We start from the raw sequence: 23,160 nt of genomic DNA on the forward strand, positions 1-23,160 counted from the left end.
TACTTGTTTTGACACAGAAAAAGTAGCTCCTTCCTTTATTAATCACTTCCTAACTCTCAAAAATCTCTCAAGCATTAGGGAAAACAAGTCCTAGATTATGGTCAAAGACTGCCCTCCCCAAAAGCAACCAACCACTTCAAAAGTGAACATACAGCAGAACCCACTACAATGCAGTTTGGGAATTTTATCCTGACCTAATTACCTTGAGAGTTTTCAGAACAAGCCACTTTCCCTTCAAACCAATTCTGTGAAAAGAAGGGGTTGCCTGGCCTGTTTCATTCAGGATTCTCTGCTAACTGTAAAATGTGGGCTGAATATCTTCTGCAGGTCAATTTTTCAGTTACAAAATCCAGATTTTTAATGAACAACTATGTTTAGTGTATGCAGTTAGCTAAAGTATAAATGGCTAAATAAATAAAAACTATTGTTTCTTCAATATGGCTTGGTATTTTGTCTGTAATTTCTTTATTAAAAAACTGTAACAAGATACTTAAAAAAAGGCTAGATACAAAAGAAGTTAAGCTGCTCACGAACATTAAAGTTTTCCAAAATGTATCTTCAATAATCATGATCTTATAAACATTTTACAGTTACCAGAAAGTGCCCAGGCTGAGTTTACATAGTTAAGATAACGTAGTACAAGTGTTGGGTTAGAACTGGTAGTGGAACAATCGCCTGACTGTCTGTTCACTGAAACAGGGATACAAAAATGTTGATTGTGAACTATGAAATACTGTGCATTGGCCTCATCATATGTACAGGAAAAAAAAACCCAAACTGAAACAAAAAGCCACTAAGGTTACAGATTACATGCAAAATATTAGTGATGGTATCTGATGTGCCAGAGTTCAATGCAATCAGAACAAAAATTGCAATGAAAGTGGTTTCGTAGGTGAACGATCCCAACTCTGGGATCTGAGCTGTCAGGAACTTTTTACAAGTTCAATATACATGATACACAACTGCAGCCAACCACAAATTAAACACCATTTAAAAATAAAAAAAGTTAAAATAAAACACAGAACATACTTAATTTTTTATTTCGAAATTCCCTACTCCCTCTATACAAGAACCTTTGCTGAAACACTTTCCACAAAGGCAGCAGTGAATTTTCAGAACATTTTACATATTTTCCCTCAGCAAAAAGATAAATCACAGTGTAAATTATATTGTTCTGCTGTCATCTTTGGCTGGGGTTAGGCAAAGGAGTTACTGACTAGCAAACTGTTGCAATCAGATCTTGCCAGTGCTCCTTAGGCCTTTATGTTACAAATTTAGTACAGGAATGTTTGCATTTAAATCTTTAAAGTACCACCAGGGGTATGACAGCATTAACTTTCATAAACTTTTATAGACAAATGGAAAAATCTACAAAACTTAGCTAGTAATATTACACAGCAATACACACTTTTTATACTCTACACAAAACCAAAATTCTTGGTCTTAATGGCGAGTAACAATTTCTGTTTCAAAATCTGCTTAGAGGAATAGAGTGGGACATAAAGGCGAGAAATGCAAGTGTTTGCTGTAGGAAGATGTTGGTCATCTGGAGGTCTTATTGTAATTGACGGCATAGGCTGGAATCCCTCCTCACTGGCAGGCAATGATGGACTTGAGGTCCAAAAGTAAACCTGAAAAAAGAAGACAGCATTTAAAATGTTGCTGTACAAGGCTAAAATTTGTATTGCCTACATGTTGTATAGGGATAGGTTAAAGAACTGCACAGTCACAGCAAGTTTGGTCATACTATGTTCAATATTCCAGCTAACTCAATGGTTATGCTACATGGTTTTGTAGTGGCTTCCTTCCTTTGACTGTTCATTTTATGTTTTTCTGTTAAAACTGATAAAAGCAGCATTCAAAATGATCCTGCATCAACAAATCTTCAGTAAATCACATGCCCCCAGGTGGATCTGGGGAGATGGTGACTGCCATCAATAGAAAATGCATCAGAAAGGTTTCACAAGTTAGTGGCTACAGAATGTAATGGTTGTACAGACAAAAAGGCAGCAACAGAGAACATTTGCTTTACTGTCTGAAGTGTGATATAATGACCTGCAGGGCAGAATCACTACCAAATATGCCTTAACAAATGTGTTCTAGATTTTCTGTTTTTCAGATTAGTCCTTATTTCCTTTTAGCAAACTGTAAAGGGAGTACCCTAAGTAGTAGAAGGTTTTTAGGAAGCACACAATGAACACAATTTATAGACAACTTTTACAAAATGAACCCTGCTGAACAGTATCTCACTCTTTCATGCTTCTCATCAGCTATTCCTAAAGGGCTCTGAGAAAGAGATAGTGTCATTACTGACATCTTTCAGCGAGGACACAGGTATTGCCTTTGGGATACACAGATTATCGAGGAGGAGAACTCAACCTCAAGACCCCACTTGCCCACAGCACAGCTGCCAAACCACAGTTACTCAGTTTAAGAATAACTGTGCAGAGACTCTACTTCCGTGAGAGACCTGTGAATATGGATAAGGACACACTGCACTTACTTTCAGCTGCAAGGAAGGTCTAGGATTCACACCTGATGTTTCCAGAACTGAGAGTCTAATCAAACCCTGTTACATTGCTTTGCAACCTTAATTTTTCACATACAGGTAGACACAGTTAAAAACAGTAATGATGCCTAAGTTATTCCAGTTCCTCTGTACATTTCCCCTGGGAACAGACAACTTACAAGATCTTGTCTTTCTGTCATGCTCATCTTCTCAACTATTGACCAAAACCAACGCTTGAATTGCAAAAGCTTCTCGGCATTTTCTCCTGTGTGAAATAAAAGAAGATATATAATTCATCTGGTGCACTGGACAGTAAATATTAAGAAATCTGTTTTACCTGTACTGCAAGTTGGATCTCAGCTAAGTCTCATTCATAAAATCCAGATACTGGAGACACTAGTAGCTTCAAAACTAATACACATACTTCTGAATGTAAAAGCCAACTCTGAAATACCTCAATACAACCCTCATCCCCTCCCTCTCAAAAAGCCTAACAACAGCTAAATATAAAAATAATTTATAAAATATTTATAAAATAATTTATAAAAATATTAAAAAATATGCAAGAAATATCAGACTGTATCCATCACATTTATAGTTCTGAAGTTGGCTCAGAACTTTTAGAAGGAAAGACAGGCTACCAATAATACAATCCTTGTATTTAAGATATAGCGACAGGAAAGCTGGGAAAGCCTCTCCCCACCCCCCTATTGAAGGTAAATATTTTCAAAGGTATGTAAAAACAATAATAACTGTATTAGGACTTTCAGTGACTTCTTAAGTGATGTCAAATTTGAAGAGGTAGTTTGACGCTGGTAACTTTACACAGAACAGGCAGCCTTAAGTTATTCCTGCAACTCAGTTTCTGAATGAGGAAGTTCTTTCATACCTGACTCATCATTGAAAGAGGTAAAGCTGATTAGCATTTGCACATTTACTTCACCACAGCCATTTACTAGAAGTCTGAAATCTTCTGCTGTCAAATCTTCTAATGAATTCTTTGGAAGTACATCCAGGAGACCCTTCCTCATTGCCTTAAGTAAAAGACCACAAGGTTCACATTATAGTCATAATCATTTTCAGACTGACTATAAATGCATTACCAAAACATTCCATGGGAAATCTCCCATTATCTCAGAATTCCTTATTCTCCTAGCTGTTCTTTCCTTTCAAACCTTTGCCATCTGAGATTCAAATATTCTGAAGCAAAGAACTGCACCAATCTGTTAAACCCTACACCTACTGTTGCAAAAGAAAGCAGTAATGATTTGAACTAATATTCTGACCAGAAGCAAATGCACTCTCTAATGCTAAAAAGTCAGGTATTTTGCTGAGCTACACTGAATCTACTGAGCATTACAAAAAGCATCCTGCATGTTACTTTTTCTTTGCTTCCACAGATACTCACATGCCAACTCTGCTTTAAAAATGTTATACACACACATATTTTATATGAATAAAATCCTGAAAAGATTAGAAATTTCATTTTCAAAATGAAAGTATGAATAGATTTGTCTTAGGAAATTCCCAAGTGAATACAAACATTATGGCTTTCAACTCTTAAAATAAACAAGAGTGAAATTATGAATACAGCCACACACTGAGATCAAGTAGCCTATTTCTGGCAACATGTTCTGTCTGTGAGAACTGTGGAGCTAAACTTCGCAGAGGTAATCAAGCAGTCTGCTAGCCTATCTCAGAAGTATAGCAGGAAACCACCGCCCTCAGAAATGACCAAGATTAGATGTAGTATCATATAACAGACAGTAAGTAGTTCCCCGTACTGGACCTTCATTAACTGTTAACAAGAATATATGGTTCCATAACTTCAATTTAAAAAGTTCTTCCTTCAAAATCCAAATTATTTTTAATGCAGTTTTATAGTCAATTGCTAGGGCTCTTGCCAGGGTAGTAAAATAAAAGCAAAGCTGTATGTTTCATAACTGATTTTTGCTTTTCAAATGAGGACACAAGTCAGAAGTTCAAGGTGATTTATATAAGTATTTTGAAATTGCTTTTTAATCTGTTTATAAGGCTAACCAAATCAAAGGTGACAGACGACTGTAACAGTCACTGCTAAATACAAAGCAAAAATTCCAGGAGGGTATGTGCCATTTGAGCTCAAGAAATGAATATACAAGCTTAAACCAATGAGATCAAGTTTAAAAGAAATTACCTTTCATTCTACAGAAGTATGTGGTCTGCACAGTACTGCACAAACAGCTGTATCATTATGAAACATTAGGACATTACATATTTTTAACCAAGCTGTCAAGACTTCAAATGAAACCTGAGTAGCAATACTGTTGTTAATGATACCAGAATTATCTCACTGAAAATTCATATATTTTTTTGTTCTTCCGTTTTTAAAAATACTGCACCGAAGACTTACATGTAGAGGTTGTTCTGCTACTACCAACATCCGGTGTTCTGCGTATTTCCGGACATATTCATATACATTCTGAGGAGTGACTGGTATATTTACACCATTGGAAATAAGTTCAACCTATGGCAAAGTAACAAGCACCATTTAAAAAGAAGAAAAAAAGGAAATAAGATTATTACAACAGACACAGTAAGCTGCACAGTGATTTATTACTTAATATGCCTCTAAAAACAAGAAAAAATTCCGATTAAAGGTTAGCTTTAAAGATTCCCTAGGATTGACTGTGCTATCCAGACTTCATGGTAGGCTCTACATCAGCTTCAAGGAGAAAAGCCACACTTCAGTGTCCAAGAACCACCCTGTATTTGAGTCTAGGAAACGTAAAACATTATCTCTGCCACCTGGCAAGTACACGGGTTATATACATGAACACTACCGCATGCATAAGCTGTCCAGTTCTGAAGCTACAGAGATACAGGTTTTTCTGTGCTTACCTGCCCTCCACCCTCCTCCTTACACAGGTCTATTGCAAAGGCTAAATCCATTGCTGCAAACACTGCATCAGCATCTGTACTCTGCGAAGCGAGGATAAGTTGCCGAAGGCTTTCATACATAACCGGATCAAAAAAAGCAAAGTCATGCCAGTTCACCTATAAAAAAAAGATAGATGTTTGAAAGTAATGTTTGAAGCACTCCTGTTGTTCAAGAATATACTCAAAATTATGTGATCTGTGCCTAATCTATGCACTGGCATACAGCAGTGCATCACCCATGTAAAAAGCATACAAACACTTGGAAGTAAAGGCAGTCAAACTGATATATTCAGCCACCTCTGAAGGTACATTGGAACACTCAACTGAGGTGCATTACCAGAATGTAAAGATAGACCTCTAAGGCCTTTCCTGACGTTAAGGGCATAGAGGCTATAAGGAAAATTTACAGGGTTTTTTTTAAACAAATTCTTCTACATATTACCTAGATAACAGAAATATGATGGAGGCTGACTGAAACTGGAAACAATTTGCATTGCTGCTACAAAATGCTGAAAGTTCCCCTCCACTTAAAACACATACATATTGCTGATATGTATACACATTTAAGTGACCAATGGCTGAAATGTATACCACAGTTTCCAACAATTAAAATACCAATGTCTAATTCTTGTTTACGTAGTTCGTTGCTTCTTTGTTCTTTATCAGCCTGGAGAGAAGTCATCTACAAACTAAACTAAACCTAAAATACTCTTTAATGTATCCGACATTTAACTGAAAGGAATGCAAACGGAAGAAAAAGCTGAAGAATATAATTAGAAGGGAATATTTCTTGGAAGATATCAGGGGATTCTTGGAGGCATATCTTTCTGCCATTAAGCCTTTTTCATCAAAGATTGTATGTATCTTGGATAACCGATTATGTGACCAACAGTTTTTAAAGAAAAAACAACAGTAACAAACCTTGGTTTAAGTTCGTTGCATCACACAGAACTCACAATGCTACCGACTAATGCATGAAAAATGCAATATATAATATGGATTTCTGGCGTGTGGAAGCATTTTTTGCCAAAAGTTTAGGTAATTATTCTCCGAATTAAGTTATATCTACACCTGAGACAAAATGACAAATTCAAGGAGTTCTCTCAAATACTGAGGAAAATGCCTTTTAGAAAGCTGACATGCTGTTGCCTAGTACTGTTGAACACTACATCTTCAAGTCTTCAGTCTCAGGCAGAGAAAAAGAGGAGACAGTAAGCTGTTTCTGAAGACAGTAACAGGCTAGCCTACTATAAATCATTACATCTTGGTCAAATACCTGACACCTGGTACACGCACTCAGTTCAAACTCTAGGAAATGATAAAACTAATATTCTTCAAATTAAATTTAAAGGCAGCCTTACAGTTCCAGTATCAACTCTGCTACTCAATGCATGCACAAAAGAAAATAAAACAGTTTTTCAAGATTAAGTTTCATTAATTGAAGAAAATTAAAATTTCTGTGTCAATTTACCTTTCTGCCGAGAAGAACTTTGATTACGTGTCTATTTAACGTGATGGGACACAGCTCATTCTGCAACAAGCACAATCCTAGGATTCTGAAAACATGCATATGGGTTTTGATTCAGCACAAGAGAAATTACACTGGAGATCATTCAGCAAACTCACATTAGGAAAGTCAAAATATTCTAAGAATCAAGCTGCAGGTAGCTTTCCAGCCCTGTCTATCCCAAAAAGAAAATTATAGACATATATGATTTCAAAAAAGTATTTCCTTCAATATAAAACTTCCACATTGTTAAAAAAAGATAAAAATATAACAGGAAAAGAAACTTCACACTGTTTTCACACAGTGCAAATTCCCCACTATTTAGCTCCAAGTGAGAAATACAAAGCATAAAAGTAATAAAACTTTTGCAGCTAGTATCATTGGTACTCTCCGTGGTATTTTGTATATTCATCTTTTACATGTTTCAGACTGCACTAGTTACTAGTAGCATACCTGCCAATGTTTCTGAAACAATTCAGCCTTGCTTCTGTGTTTTTACCAGGTCTTGGTGTATAAAAACCTCGTTTTCCAGGTTGGTAGAAAAGTGGTGCATTGTCATCCCCATCATCTGTATCATCTAATTCCATATCTACAACACTGCGGCTGGAACCATGTCGCTTTCTGTTTTCCTGTTTTGAAAGTCAGAATAGCAATTAACATACTTAATTCTAGTTACTGACACACATCAAGAAGCTATTTGCTGCTAGACCCAAAGGTTCAAGTTCACTGCTTAAGAATTTCCATTATATTTCCTAATGGTAACATTTTATACCTCTTGTCTTGCATGATAAAGGAGAGGTACAGTTGCTTAAGTTTTTAAAATTAACTGATATAATTGGAGCTTAAGTAAGTTTAATTTGTGCAACAATTCATTACCTGCACTTTATCTGAAGAGTCTAGCAATCCAAGATCCAATATACTGTCAGCACCATTCTCCCTTGACAAGGGAAAAAAAGATAAAGGCAGATTTAATTTCACAGTAAGGAACTGGGATATTCTGAAACGAGACAGATTAGATTAAACCAAAGTCAACAAGTCTCTAATCCAAAGAAAAATACATACAACAAAGCAAGGAATAAGTTGTATGTATCAGAGTTAGCTGTAGCATAGTCAAAGTGTTTTGGTCACAAAATCTGTTCTCATTTCTTACCTAAATCCTTGATACTTTACCTGCCATGTGCAATAATGAGTTCCATAGCTTCATCAACTCTTGCTCTAAGTGAATCTTCACTAGCTAGTAACAGAAGCAGCTGAGCAGGGGACAGTTCCAGCAACATTCCTGTGATTTTACTTGCAAATGCCTGGGGATAAGGAATTATATGACTTGGTATTCTCCTCCAGTTCGCTCATTTTCAAATATAGTTTTATGAAAGTTTTAGTATTTTTAATATAGAATTTACTGCAAGACACTTCCTAAGCTAAATAATAAATTACAGAAACAAAATCTTAAGAAAATGCCAAATAATATAGGAACAGTCCTACTTGTTCTAATAATTTATGTTAAACAATAATGGACAAGAAAATTAATTTTTAATTTAAAAAGGACAAGAGCAACGTATAATCAAGTGTATGAAACTGTTAAGTCTTACTGGTTGCATTGCTTGCACTCGAGGGTAGAGCCTTTCTCCAAGGGCTTGTCTGTGTGCTGGAAGAGGGTCAGGGTCATCGCTAGGATTTCCCTCTGATGCTGGTCTAAAAGGCCGTGTGTCAATGGAAAGTTGTCTTCTAAAGTCCCTTAAGAAAATTAGAGCACTCTGTACTTATTTCAGAGGAAATACACAAAAATCTAGAACAGTATCATTTGCACACAGATGCAAAAAAGCATTAGCTTTTATGCCGGAATAGTAGTGTTGCTCACAACTGCTTGGAGAGAATGATTCAGAAGCACATAATCAAATGAACCAGAGATTTTTAGTTCTACTAGTATTCTGGATACAGCAGTCAGACATGCCAGCAATGAAAATGTTTATGAACCACCTCACAATTTTATTCTAGTACACAATTTTTTATTATTGTTTTAAGCAGGACAGATGGATGGCAAATAGTTGAGACATAATCTATCAATGCTAAAGTAAGCATTATTATTCTTTAAAGAACTGAAGTATATATTGGATTGGAAAAAAAAATTACCCTGAAAATTGCTCCTGAAAGTAAAAAAAGCCGGACACCTTTAATTTGAGGAAGTAAAGGTATCTTTCCTGAAGATGACCAAGGCAATAATTCTGTTTGACAAAGTATCTCCAACAAATTGAAAATATATATCACTTACCTATCCCTATCTCTCCGAGAACCAGCTCGTAAGCCACTACTTCTCCGCATTTCTCTCTCCCGCTCCCTTTCCCGATCTCTCTCTCCCCTATTTCGCAATCTCTGCATCAGACCTGAAGGGGAAAAAGCCTCATAAGCTCATAAACACCTTTATATTTCTTTCTCCTACTTAAGTTTCAGTGTAAGGAGGACACGGCTTCAGAAGATAGCTTGAAAGACGTAAATGAGACAGACCACTTCACTCAAAAGTAGTGACTGGGGTTCAGTCAAACTTAAGAAAGGAACCTGAAGTGTCTGTACCAACTTACAAATGCTGAAGTACTTCAAGAGTTATATATACTTTCAAAAACATTAAAATGTATTCATGACAAGCCAGATGGAGCAGTTATATTAAAATGTGTAACCTCTTACTAGCTAAAATCTTGACAATTATTACCTACTGGAGAGGAAGATGCTCAAAAGAACTGAAAGTATGTAAAGCAGACTTTTGTTTCTAGAAAAACAAGAGCTTCCTGTTTCTAGAAGCAGAAAGAATGCCATTTCCTTGCCCCAGAGAAGTAACATGCACAATTTTCACAGTTCCTCTGGTAACTAAGCTCTGAGACAATGCCAAGTACTTCAGTGTAAAAAAAAAATCCAAGGCTTTTATGAATGTTATCTGTAGATTAACTGCTATGCATCACTTACTTGTATGGGTACCTTTGTTGGCATTCTGAATGCAATCTAGATTTGGCAGTTTCTCGTTTGACAGAAAAGCTTGTGCAATAGCAGTGTAAAAGCTTCGTGCTACACCACTGCCTTCTCCAGGCTCATCCTTAAAAGTAACTTTTACTCTGTGTACAGCCATCGGAGTAGTAGCACACCTGCGACCAAAATGATTGTTGAGCTGCCTCATGGTCTGCTGAATTAGAAGATCTCTGTCTCGATCAACCTAATAAAAACACAAAAAAAGTTTCAACTTCACAAGAAGTTTCTGGACACTTGTGCATAGACTGAGAAAACACCAATTAGACTGTGAGAAACTACAGCTCACAAAGTAAAGTTTAAGACACCTTCTTGCAGATTCTGAAATACAATTTCTCCTAGCAAGTTATATTAGCAAGTTATCCTGTGTGCAATAATTCAATTAATGAAAACAATTCAGAAGATAAACTAACATTTTTTACCTCCAATGTTAAATCCCTGGATTGCTGGTTTCTAAGCTTTTCCATCTCTCTACGGAACTTTGATTCCTTTACTTCAAAGCCACCTAATTCAGTCAGGATCTTAAAAAACAAAAAACAAAATCAGAATGAGGGAGGTGCACAATTTAATTTGAAGAGGAACTGCCCTTACACTGGGAAACACGTACCGATCCAGGCTCTGCTCCAACATCTTCCATGAATACTCTACCAAACAATTCTAAGGAAAGGCGCCAACGTCCCAGCAACATGTCATGAGATATAACCATGCCCATGAAGCTACACTGTGGCCTGATAGAAGGCAGGAATAAACAACAGAGAAGAAAATCAGCTGAAATTTCAGACACAGTTTGTGTACTTCATCTTTTTCTCATCCTCTGCCTTCAAATAAGCTCTTCTGATAAACACCACCACAGTACAGTAAGTTTGTGGACAAAAGCATATGAAATGGTTTAGTTTCAGCTGAAACACACATCTTCCTTCCAAGGAGAAATTACTCTCAAAGCATGTAACTTCACTGCTCCACGGAATTTACTGTTATTGGTCCCCCTTCAATCAAAACCTCAGTATTTTTTTTTAAAAGAGCTGCAATTCAAAGTGTGGGCAGTTCAGCCCCTCACTGCAAGAAGGGTGGGCAGCATCACCCTGCAAACATGGCAAGCTGTCAATTCCAGTTTTTAAACTTAGCTACCCAGGACACCATAGTAGGTCTGTAGCAGGAAGCCAGGTAGTAAAGGACTTTTACTATAGTTTGCCCAGACTTCCTTGAAGACTGTTTGACTGTTCATTTTAAAACTATCAAACTACAAATTCAAACTAAAGCTGCCCATTTAAAGTTTAGAAGACTTTTCAGAGTCCCAAATATTCTTTTGTCAGCTCAGTAATATTTCACAGAGTGACTTTTAACTCGAACTACCTGAAAGATGTGAGAGGTGGCCCTTCACTTTCTGTCAATCCTATCTCTGCCAACAAGCTGCTTTTCAGTTGTGCTGCAAGATCATGAGCTGAAGGCCCTGGCTTTGAACTCTCAGATTCTTCTGTAGGCACGTTTTGTTCCTCCCCTTCCTTCTTTTGCCGATTTTGCATGCTCATAACATTTTTTAAGTTGGCTGCATAAGACATTTTAGTTGGAAGAACCTAAAGAGGAGAAGTAAAATTTAATTGCACTTTCAAAGTAGTCTATAAGGCTTTTTCAGGATACATGTAATTTTTAAGCCTCACAAGTATGAGCAATGTAATGGACCTGTTAAACACAATAACCTCAATCATTTCAACTACAAAACCACACATTTTCCCACTTCATGCTTGCCATTTAATGCTTGGTCTGTAGCCAAGTCAATTTACTGGGATATAGGAATATTAAAGTCTTTTTATCATAAATAATGATATAATTGGCATTTCAAAATTAACTTGGGACCGTACTGCAGCCTTTGAAAATAATTCTTGAAATCTGCTATAAATCAGTAATCATAAAAGTTCCTACATTAAAAAAAAAAAATCCAAACCCACACTTTCAATAAAAGGTCCAAGTTTTCACACGTACTTTCACACTTACGTAATTTGAAATTATTCTGAAAGCCACTTAAAATTCTCCCTGAAAATACTGAAGTGTCTTTTTAAGGAATGAAGGTAGTAGCTTCAATTGTTAAAGTAATAAAAACTTTAAATCTACCTCAAGGCAGTTTCTATCCACTGTGACTTCCATTAAGCATTTCCCACTGTTGGCAGAAGATGAATACAGACCCTGACTTGGTCGGCCAAACAGATCTTCTTTGCGAGCATTTGGCTGAAAATTAACAGAAGCATTCTGGGTAAATAATATACTTCAGTTAGAAGTGAAAAAGCAAAATGCAGTTTTCTTCCAGAACATCATCTCTGATGTCACCTGTAATAGATGAGGCTGGTCTGCCAGTGGGATGGCTTCTGCCAGAGGAACCTCAAAAGGATTGGGTGGAATGCAGCCAAGGAACGTCATAGAGTCTGATCGTCTGAAAAATGGATGGTTTTGGCCAGTCTCTGCTGGAAGGGAGTCATCATCTTTGTCGTTGAGTGTAGCACCTAAATATCAGAGAAGATTTCAATGCAATTTTAACAGTTATAGAAGCAAAGAATTTAAAATACCAAAATGTTAATACGCTTCCCTCTCAGCTACCTGACTGGAGGAACTTTAATACTTCTACAGGATGCTTCCACAAATCCCGTATTTTTATTAAGATGCAGTTATGACTTTTTTTCTTTTTTACCGTAACTAATTTTACTGAACACGTACTCCTAATCTATATATACTCGGTACAGAGCACATATTCCACCATTTTCAGCAGCAGTTTCATCAGATCAAAAAAATCAGTTTAACTCCAAACCAAATTTTAAATCCTGTCATAGTATAGAATAAGTAAGAGATGACAAAAAGAAGGCCCAGAAATGAGAATAGGCAATGGCAGAACAAATTTGGCAAGGAATTATGGTAAGGAAACCTTTCAAAAAAAACAACTTCAGTGTAACATACAAGTAGCAAAACTTATTCAAATTCTCAGCTAGCTAAAGGGGAAAAAAAGCTAAGAAAGCATAAGTGGTATTTTTGCATACTACAGAAGTGTATCTGTACACTCACTTTGATTGGTGTCATCATCATTTTCATGTTCTGAATCTTCATTGTCAAGACCCAGTTCCAAAAGTTCCCGAGTTCTTAAAAAAAAGAAAGAATAGTCAATCCTTTGAAGAAAACATTAGGCAAGACACAGCTGTAGCAATCAGTAAAAGCAAGAGTATAATCTGTAAGTGTGCTTGAGAGATATACAAAATAAGAATGAACGCACTCTAAAATCAAAGTACTGTAGAGTACTTCTCATTACGTACTCACTACTTTACTCACACAGTTACTCTCCTACCCATTTAGCCACCTACTAAGTTTGATCTAAAAAGCTGCAGCTTCAGACAGTGATTGGTATGCTTGTTTTTAAGGACTCGTCTATATATAAAACCTAGGAACCCTACATTAGTGTAAGAAATACAAGTGAGTACTAGTCTAAAATTTACTGGTGTAGAATAAATATGCCCAGTCTTACAAAAATGTCACTGATCACACTTCAGAAAGTTAAGCCTGCAAGCTGCATATTAAAGAAATGGATTTCACTGTATTAAGAAAACAAGGATCAAGAACTTTGACTTGCATTCATTTCTGGCAGTTTGTGCATTGTGAAATATATTCCGAAACTAGATGATGACCAGTAAGATCTCATTTCATACAGGCTACTAAAACGTTATCTAGCAGACGCAACTGTTTGAATTTGAACCACTGATCTTTAATTGAAAAGGTCTGTGCCTTCATAGCTTTATAAGCATTTTGTGTGAATTTTGCAATTCTTTGATGAACAGTTATTTGCCAGATTTCAATATGTGAATTCTGGAGGGACAAGCAGATTCCAGGAGTATCTTATTGCCTGGAAAAGGCTTAAAGCCACAGCTCTAACTATTCAAGTCAGCCAGTACAAAATCTCATTTATTGTTTTAAATCACCCCTACTTGTAAGGAAACTACTGTTAACATCAGCATCCTCTGGTATGCATTTTGAGATCATAATAAGCCTTACATTATATACAATAATATTATATACAAGCAAAGATATATTGAACATGACACTGGAACTAAAGCAGCAGCCCAATATATATTTAAAGTATCAATACCTCTTATTTTACAGTTACTAAATTTATAGAGAAAAGGAAAAGTTATGTTTAACCTGTGATACTGACAATTCAGGGCAGGAAGGGGCAAAGATGTGCATTTATTTAACCGTTGACTATGACTATTCAGGTATGTTACCTCAAAACTTAGTAAGAAATGGGAACAGATAGCGCAGACTACCAACACACAGATAATTCTATGACCATTAACTGACATTTCAAAATCAAACAACATTTCTAAAAAAAAAGAAAATTAAAATCTTGCAATATATTAAAAAGTAATAAATGCATCCTGTAAAATGCTAGAGTTGAAGTAGCAGGGATTTAGAGATTTTCAACTTAAGGACATTTTCAGCTCTTTGATTTTCCTACCAAGTAAGTCTCAAATATCCAAAACCAAACAGAAAACAGCTAAGCCCATCATACTGAACTTTTTTATTTTTTTCCACATTGTTCTTAACATGTTTGAGAGAACTCCAAATAAGTTTGTCATCATGTTAAACGTTAACAGCAGACTGCACTTTTCAGATGAAAAATTGCCCTGCGTACATCTTTTAGAGGAACTGCCATGGAGCTTAAAATCAAATTAAAGTTTCAGCAGCAAGAAAGAAATTTTTTAGCAATCAGCGTAAAAAGATTTGAACAGGATACTGCAGCAAGCTTATCAAACATACATTATACACCATTATATATGTATTTTTTATATTACGCATGTTACTACATATACAGGCAGAGACGCAGATGTAAGTATATATTTGAGTTGCTGAGCAACACAAATGACTAAAACAAAAGGGCATACACCACTTGTGCAAAAGTGTTTGTTTCTGTGAGTCAGGCTCAGTACCTTTTCCGTTCCAGCTGAGGAGTATCCAATGTTGTCTGTTGATTCATTGCTTTAATCCAGTAAATAAGGGCTTGAAAAACATACGCAACGTGCTTTAATGAACAGACATCCAGAACAGGAAGAACATCTGAGTGCTCATCATTGTGAGAACGCATCAGAGACAGTGCGTAGTTCAGGAAGTCACCACGTGCTGACATCATTCCCTGACGGGCACTGAGTAAAGTAGCTCGTCTAGTGAAAGAAAAGGATGGAATACAGAGAGATCAGGCATCACAGCAGAATTCAGCCTTTACCTATTAGTATTTATTTCTGAAAGATGGATGTGAAAACTAAAAAACAGAAACTCAGTGTGGTAACAACCATATTCCATGCTTTACTATAAGCAGCTCAGGTGCTGCATATTACAAATAATTAATACTCAAGGTGAATGTAACACATAAAAATAAATGAAATAGTATGAACAACATAGGAAGCCAACTTAAAACAGTAAGTAAACTGCTGCATTACAAAATGTCAGCAAACAAGAAGATTAGATTTGACTCCAAGACTGCTAAATCATATCACATAATCAAGCTATTTTCATACCTTCTTCCCTCAAGTGTTCTTAAACTGGCTTCCTCACGGGCTGTCATTCTTTCCCTTCTGGCTGAATTCTGAGAAGCATGGAGAGGATGATTTGGATGGCCAGGATCACCAGCAGATGCTAATGCAGAACCATAACGCAGCTGAGCTTCAGTAGAGTCCATGATACTAACCATCCAATTCCAAGTAGGAATAAGCTTTTCTTCTACGTAATTCTATAGAAAATGAGATGTAATGAGTTTTGCAAAGAGAACTAGATGACGAGAATGCAATCTCAACATAAGCCTCCACCATGGCTTTTATAGTTACACCTGATTCCTTCCAAAGAGGGTGTAAAATCACATTTCAAGAATGACCAAAGAACAGTTTCAGAAAGCTCTACTGCAACTGCTGATTTACTGTAGTGGTATGCAGCTCTCAATACTTTATTCCTTGGTGTCTGTAAAGCTTTCTCACCACCCCTCTCTCTCCTTCGGACATCTCCTCCTCAACTTATGACCACCAAGCATCTTCCAGGTGTGCACATCTTGGGGATTTTGGTCCAATTGCTGACTTTCTAGTAGCTTTAACATCCCTCATCCCGCTATAGCATTCACTAGCCAGATCTTTCACCATTCTTCACCCCTCGCAACTTACTCAGTAAAGACAACAAAGTTAAAACCTGCACAGAGAACTATGTCTGCATACAGACCTCTCCTGGTCCAGTCTTTCTTCACCTGTTCCCAATATAGGGAGAAAAGCAGGCTCCAGAGTCTAACTGCATTGACCTGTTTTTTGTTTGTTTTTTTTTTTATCCAACATCAGGGACAGCAAACAGACATTTATCTGTACAAATCTTTTATCTCATTTAATTATTTGGTCCTTACTAACTTTCTTCTTTTATAAACTCAACAATTCATATTAAAAAGAATAGGGTGAAGGTTTTCAAGTACAGATCACCAGTATCTCCAGAACAGTCAATCCTGACTTTATTATCACTCAGATACCAGTCAGACTAAGCTAAGAAAAAAAGTATGTATAAGAAATATGAACAATTTAATGGAATTAGTAACTACAGCTACTGCAGCATACACTACCTCTCATATAACAGAGAGGTAGTAATATAGAGGTAATATATTAGAGAAGTAAAATAGAGAGGCTGATAGAGCTGGGATAGTTTAGACTCAAGAAATAAACTCAGAAGGATCTTACCAGTGTGTGTAAATAGCTCATAAAAAGGCATAAAGTATACAGAGACAACCTCTTCCCAGTGAATGGACAAGAGGCAATAAGCACAAACTTAAATACCTGAAATGTCCATTTAAACTTTAGCAAAAAACTTTTACTCTAAGAGTTGTCAAACAACAGGCTGCTCAGAGCACTTGTGGAGTCTCCATCCTGGGAGGTATTCAAAACCTAACTGAACATAGCTCCTGAGCAGCCTTCTGTTGACCCTGCAGGGAATTTAGACTAGACTATCTTCAGAGGTCACGCTCAACAACTCTATGATTTTACAAAAAAAAAAAAAAAAAAAAAAAAAAAAAATAAAGTCAGCTGTAGTGGAATTGTTTCTCTGCAGAGATCTGGATGTTCTTACCTGCAAGTTAACTGCATCTTGGTAAGTCAGCTTCACTGCAGCTGGGATCTGGGAGTACACTAAATGATTGTACTTGGGAATCAGACCCATCAGGTCAGATATCTGCCGTATCACAATACTGTATGCTCTTGCTAAGCTGCTTGCAGATGTTAAATAGCTGCTTGCATTACTGGCTTCAAGGGCTGCAGCTGCTGCTGCAGCACTCGTACTGATGGTACCACTTCGACGCAGGTTTGATGGATCAATGTAAATCAAGCCCGCTGAACTTGCTAAACAGAAAAGAAGGTATGACATTAATGAATTCATCTACCCTTTGTTACATATTTTCTGTATTGACTTTTATCATGAACATTTCTAGAAATAAACTGGTAAATATTACTGACATCACAACTGTAACTAGCACAAAATTACTGGCTACAGTAAGCATACTCATATCTTGAGAACTACAACAGATAATTCCTTTTTTTACATTCAAAACCAGAACTGGAACAGTCAAGATAGGTCAGCACTGTCCTTCTATAACAAAAAGACTTCATCCTTATGAGAACAAATGAACACAGAGGAGGGGGCAAGGCCAGAGACAACCGACATGCATTTTATTCAGACTTGCCTGCTGGGGCTGACGTACTAGAAGGAGCAGTGCTAGTAGTTCTCTGGTTTTGGGTATTACGTACAGCCCACTGCATGGAACGGGGAGCCTGGGCAGCACCACTGGCATGTGAGCTATTTGTGGTTCGTTCCAGAGGCTCATCAAGCATGAAGGTCTCCTGTTCTATGTCATCACTCTGACTGCTGCTGCTATCGGAGTCGCTGGAATCATTAGACTGAGAGTCGTCTTCAGAAAAAAATGCTGGAACACTGCTAGCTCCTGTGAGGAAAACAAGCAATAAATGTTAACTGACAACTGCACATTTGTGCCTGTATGATGTCAGTGCTCTAAAACTTTTCCAAGAGAAAAAATTACACATACTAAAAAGGCTCAATTACCACTATTGAAAATCTTTATTAAATTATCCTTGCAACACGCTGCTAACTTTCCACAAGTTTCATGAAAAAGCAGTAAAATTAATTACATTTCAGAAGATAAACTAAGAAATAATTTAATTCAAAAGTTCTTCACTGATTGTGCCCCTAGGCAATGAATTCTAAAAATATGCTTCCAAACTGGACAGTAGAGCACTGGCATTCAAAATGGCTTAAAATGATTGGTCAGGTTTTCTGTTTTGTTTTAAACTGTATCTAACTTCTATACCAAAAAATGAGTGAAAACATTTCATTTAATGAGAAAGCAGAGAAATCTCTTGTAACACATGCAGAAGCTCTGTAAGAGCAAACAAAATTAGGATGCATCTTGGTGCATCTCCTTGTCTAAAAGTCTGTGTAGTACAATTACGGGCAAAGGGAAAGCAATGGAAAAGCAGGAAATGTGAGGAAATGGGGGGGTGGGGCTGCTAGGTGGTGGTGGGGTGCGAAAGAAGCTGGGTAAAGAGAAAAAAAAAAATACAAGAAAGGGAAAAAATAAGATTATAAGGGAAAGGTACATGTGAAAATGTCATAACCAGGTAATTCTCGCTCTGTCCAGTCTAGCTGTGAAGTAATTTCTCTAGTGTACCTCTGGAGTGCTGGATGCAGTCTAGATCCAAAGGGACAAATTCTGCCCTTGTGAAAGCCATACTAAATCACTAACACATTTATTTTTTCTGTACAACTTGATATCTGAATTTGAAGAGCTAGATCATACACAAGATGATGTGGCATACCTGCTTCTGACCCAGCAGTAGCTGCAGTGACAACACTTCTGCGCCCACTAGCATTGTCCTGATTACTGTGGTTACTCTCACTGTCACTTTCTGTTTCAGCAGCAGCTAGCAAATCCAACTCCATATCACTGCCTATAAAAACAATACACAAAACATCTCATGTTTAGAATGTGGAAAAAAATAGCATGACTGTAGTGATTCATATAAGACATCTTAAACCCAGAGCCTCTTACTATAGCAGAAGTTAATGGATACCCAAGGGAGATGTCATAAAAGCAATGCAAACATACAGCAACACATGGAGTATATTTTCTTATTTTCCAGCAGTTTGCAGCCCCTGGCCCTCTCACACCATACTGCACATACACATTCAACACACACACTGAAAATGAAGACTTTAAAGACTCAGAACAAGTCACTGAAGCCAAAGACTCTGCAACTCTTCATGCACATGTATTAGCACAATTAACCATATAAGGTTTCAAATTAATATTTAAGGAATACCTGAAAACTTTAAAAAAATGTAATAAAAAAATACAGGTTCTATTCAAGTTTAACTTTTGAGAATCAAATGTCCTGAATACTCAGCAAGTGAACAGACAGATTTTCTGTACTGTAAATGTATTGACTGAAAACACAAAGCACAGTCAGAAAGAGATGATAATTTTTTTTAAAAACATAGTTTTGAGCCATCTAATCCCCAACTAACTAAATACAAGTCATATTAATTGCAAGAACTTTCATACACAGGGGATTCATTTTATTCAAAATACTGAACCATAATTTATTACTTTCTGATTGGTTTGTAAACTAGCTCACCATAATTCAGATCCCTTTTGAAAACACATCTACCATTAACCACTATTCTATCATTGACCATGCAAGAGCTGGGCTACTTTCGAAGCCTTGGGTGAGATGGTTTAGTGTGAGGTGCCCCTGCCCATGGCAGGGGGGTTGGAACTAGATGATCTTAAGGTCCTTTCCAACCCTAACTATTCTATGATTCTATAGGTTATGTCTGTATTTTACAGTAGCAAATACAAAATGAAAAATAAATATTGTTAACCAGGAACATAACATTTGTTTTGTTGTTTTGTTTTTTTTTATCCTTTGGCACCTTAGTATTTTCTCCTCCAGCAGAAAGAGAAAACTGAATGTATTAATGTGCCTACTACAAGCTGTCACTCTCCTTATCTCCTTTTGTAAGATGTTTTGAGACCCCACTTGCAACACTGTGTGCAATTTTTGTGTCCTCAACGTAAGAGGGACATGGAGCTGTTGGAGCAAGTCCAGAGGAGGGCCTTGAGAATGATACAGGGGCTGAAGCACCTCCCATAAGAAGGCAGACTGAGAGAGCTGGGGCTGTTCAGTCTGGAGAAGAGAAGCTGCAAGGAGACCTCACAGCAATCTTTCAGTAGCTGAAGGGGGCCTACAGGGATGCTGGAGAGGGACGCTTCATCAGGGACTGTAGGAACAGGACAAGAGGTAACAGGTTTACACAAACAGAGAAAGTTCAGTATAGAAATAAGGAAGAAGTTCTTTATTGTGAGGGTGTCTAGGTACTAGAGCAGAGCCTTGGGTGACATGGTCTGGAGTGTGGTATCCTGCCCGTGGCAGGGGGGTGGAACTAGATGATCTTAAGGTCCTTTCCAACCCAAACCATTCTATGATTCTATGACGTATAATCTGAAACCTTTGGATTCTCTACTTGTGCAAGTCTCCCATGTCATTATCACTGGTGACTTCAAAGATACCTTTTATTTATGATGCACAGATTGCTTACCCAAGCAGTAATGTGCTATACATACCATCTTCATCATGCTCATCATGCTGTCCTTCTGCTTCAGCATTTTCTTCACCGTGCTCTTCCTGTTCATCATGATGGTCTTCTTCACCAGCTACCCCCTCAACCACCTCAACCTGGAAAGAGCATTGTAATTTTATACTAGAATATCTTCCATATCAGACATAATCTACATATTTTCAAAAACTCAGAGCAAAATTTATATTAAAAACAGAAGAAAACAAAAAACCCCTCACATCCAAGAAAGATGAGCTCACAATTGAATTGACATGAACAGAAAATGAACTTATAGCCACACAAAACTTGTCTACATTTGTACAGGCCACAGTTTTGGGGGGAAAAAAAAAAAAATCAGGCACATAAATAAAACACAGCACTGGACATTAGATTTTAATTTTGAAAGGGTAAAACTGACTGTAAAACCTAGAATTAGTTTCTAAATATTGAAGAGCTACCATCTTCATAAAAGACCCTGTAGTTCTCTAATAGAACCTAAGAAATAGCAACCATGCATGAAAGACTTAGAAGTTTTTAACAGGGAGTTGTAATATAGCACAAGTTTATATATAAAAGGAAATAACAGATGTATTAATTAGTATTCTAAATCATACTGTAACTGTCAAATGCAAGACACGGTATACTCTAAAATGACTAAATATTGATGAATACAAAACAAGTTACAAACCTCTACTAAAACAATATGCTTACGGCACAGTAGGGCTACTTCAAGTGCTACTCTATCTTTTGCAAATCGGGGTTCCTGATGCATGTGTTTCTGGTTCAGACATTAAAGTATGTGCTAATGCATTAGGTGTGTGCTGAGAAAAAAAAAAATACAAAAAAAAGAAAACCAACCTCTTCCACGTCTGCTGAAACAATATCATCTTGTTCTTCATCCCTGCCACGAACTGGCTGTGACTGGCTGATTCGTCTTTGCTGCGGATTCCTTATGATGTAGGATGACTGAGATTGACTAGAACTTTAAAAACAAAACAAAAGTAGGTTGGACCCTTGGCTGTCATTATGTACCTAAAATTACTGTAGAAATATGTCAGTAGGAAAATACTTCCAAAACGTTTGGCCAGAATAAAAAGCCTCAGAACAAAACCACCTTTAGCAAGTCTTTAAAAAGAACAAATAGTGAGCTTCAGTGAATTTTACCTGCTAGACTGGTCAGATGACGGTCTGGGTGGCAGAGGCTCCACAGAAAACAGTTCTTCACTTCCCTGCATGGCATCTATACTAGTGCTAGCAAGTGTAAAGGGTGCTGTAGGACGTGCAATTCCCATCCTAACTGGAATAATTAGAGATTCTGCTACATTGCACAACTCTTCAACAGCATAAGGCAATAATGCCTGGAATACACGTTTACATTTTCCAATTGGCTGTGGAATAAAATTGCTAGGGGAAAAAAAACAGAGAAAAATAAAGGTTAAATAACTTTTTAACACACACACCCCCCACCAAAAAAAAGTATTATGGTAATATAATAATATCAATTTTAATTTTTTCCCTCCAGAAAGTCAAGACAATTATTTTTAACAGATACATACATTTGCATTTATAGCAACTATGCACAGCTATTCCAGTCAGCTAAAAACATCCTTCAATAATTCAAGACTAAGGCTGAATACCGAAATCTATTACTGACAATCACAGACTGTAGTTCTAAGTTAAAACTCCCTTCTTCCAAAAATCCTAACATTTTAAACAGAAAGGTTCAGTATGAACATGTAAGTTTAACAAGTTTTGTATTAAAAAGCTACATGACATATCATTAGCTAACATGCAGGCTTGAGGTTTGCAACTTTCCGCATTATGCTGCCTACAGACCACAAATTAAGATGTTTCTGCCTACTGTTGATTTTTATCAACTAATTTAATAAAAGAATAAATGTTGAAAAAATAAACCCACCACAGCCAATGCTCACAGGCATCCCACCACTTCACTTACTTTTTCTTTTTGGAGGAAGCCATTTCCACGCTAAGAATGACAAACACTCTTGCCACAGAACGCAGGAATCTCATTGTAACAGCAATAGCTTCTTCTCTGCGCCCTGGCGTATACTTGTTTTGTAATTCCTTTACCAGAGTACCCAGTAAAGTATCTAAGAGCTGTAGAAACAGGTCATTACAACCCAATATAGTGACATGTAATTCAGAAGCATAAAACAAGACACACATTAAGATTTAAAGGGAGATCACAGTTGTAGCACTAGAAATTTACAAAAATACAACCAACAAGTCATTTTCAAATTATTCTCCAAGAATATCACCAGAGATAATCTATAGTTTCATATTATTCAGAAAATCTATGTAAAATATGGCTAAAAGTGCTTACCAAAATGTCTGCTGTGCATTTGACAATGAGGCAGTGAGTAAAACAGTCCAAGCGAATAGTTCCACTTTGTTGGTTAAGGTAAACTTGTTCTTCAGGCAGAAGATGACCTATCCTACTGCTTGCACTAAGACTTGGAAAGAATAAAAAGAAAGGGAATGAATTTTATATAAGTCAGCAGGTCTCCAATAT

General features: G+C 36.9%; 1 protein-coding gene across 1 annotated transcript in view; it reads right to left on the reverse strand.

Moving 5' to 3' along the window:
* Nucleotides 1–438: 438 nt before the first annotated feature.
* The window catches only part of UBR5 (ubiquitin protein ligase E3 component n-recognin 5), an 84,414-nt gene continuing 61,692 nt past the window's right edge, over nt 439–23,160 (reverse strand). The window contains exons 35-62 of the mRNA XM_057422141.1: nt 22,972–23,101; nt 22,585–22,745; nt 21,792–22,031; nt 21,486–21,609; nt 20,635–20,746; nt 18,827–18,958; nt 17,677–17,934; nt 17,067–17,335; nt 15,494–15,705; nt 14,909–15,139; nt 12,996–13,069; nt 12,270–12,442; nt 12,057–12,170; nt 11,301–11,521; nt 10,555–10,675; nt 10,370–10,468; nt 9,891–10,134; nt 9,205–9,316; nt 8,525–8,669; nt 8,106–8,236; nt 7,812–7,872; nt 7,389–7,564; nt 6,900–6,984; nt 5,390–5,545; nt 4,902–5,015; nt 3,399–3,543; nt 2,689–2,774; nt 439–1,631 (exon numbers count right to left, since the gene is read on the reverse strand). Coding sequence (XP_057278124.1) covers nt 1,419–1,631; nt 2,689–2,774; nt 3,399–3,543; nt 4,902–5,015; nt 5,390–5,545; nt 6,900–6,984; nt 7,389–7,564; nt 7,812–7,872; nt 8,106–8,236; nt 8,525–8,669; nt 9,205–9,316; nt 9,891–10,134; nt 10,370–10,468; nt 10,555–10,675; nt 11,301–11,521; nt 12,057–12,170; nt 12,270–12,442; nt 12,996–13,069; nt 14,909–15,139; nt 15,494–15,705; nt 17,067–17,335; nt 17,677–17,934; nt 18,827–18,958; nt 20,635–20,746; nt 21,486–21,609; nt 21,792–22,031; nt 22,585–22,745; nt 22,972–23,101 — 4,339 coding nt within the window. The 3' untranslated portion in view covers nt 439–1,418. The remainder of the gene's footprint in view (nt 1,632–2,688; nt 2,775–3,398; nt 3,544–4,901; nt 5,016–5,389; nt 5,546–6,899; nt 6,985–7,388; nt 7,565–7,811; nt 7,873–8,105; nt 8,237–8,524; nt 8,670–9,204; nt 9,317–9,890; nt 10,135–10,369; nt 10,469–10,554; nt 10,676–11,300; nt 11,522–12,056; nt 12,171–12,269; nt 12,443–12,995; nt 13,070–14,908; nt 15,140–15,493; nt 15,706–17,066; nt 17,336–17,676; nt 17,935–18,826; nt 18,959–20,634; nt 20,747–21,485; nt 21,610–21,791; nt 22,032–22,584; nt 22,746–22,971; nt 23,102–23,160) is intronic.

This window comes from Pezoporus wallicus, unplaced genomic scaffold (genome assembly GCF_028554395.1).
Source record: "Pezoporus wallicus isolate ANWC-B61680 ecotype Strahan unplaced genomic scaffold, APGP_CSIRO_Pwel_v1 contig_13368, whole genome shotgun sequence".
NCBI lineage: Eukaryota > Metazoa > Chordata > Aves > Psittaciformes > Psittacidae > Pezoporus > Pezoporus wallicus.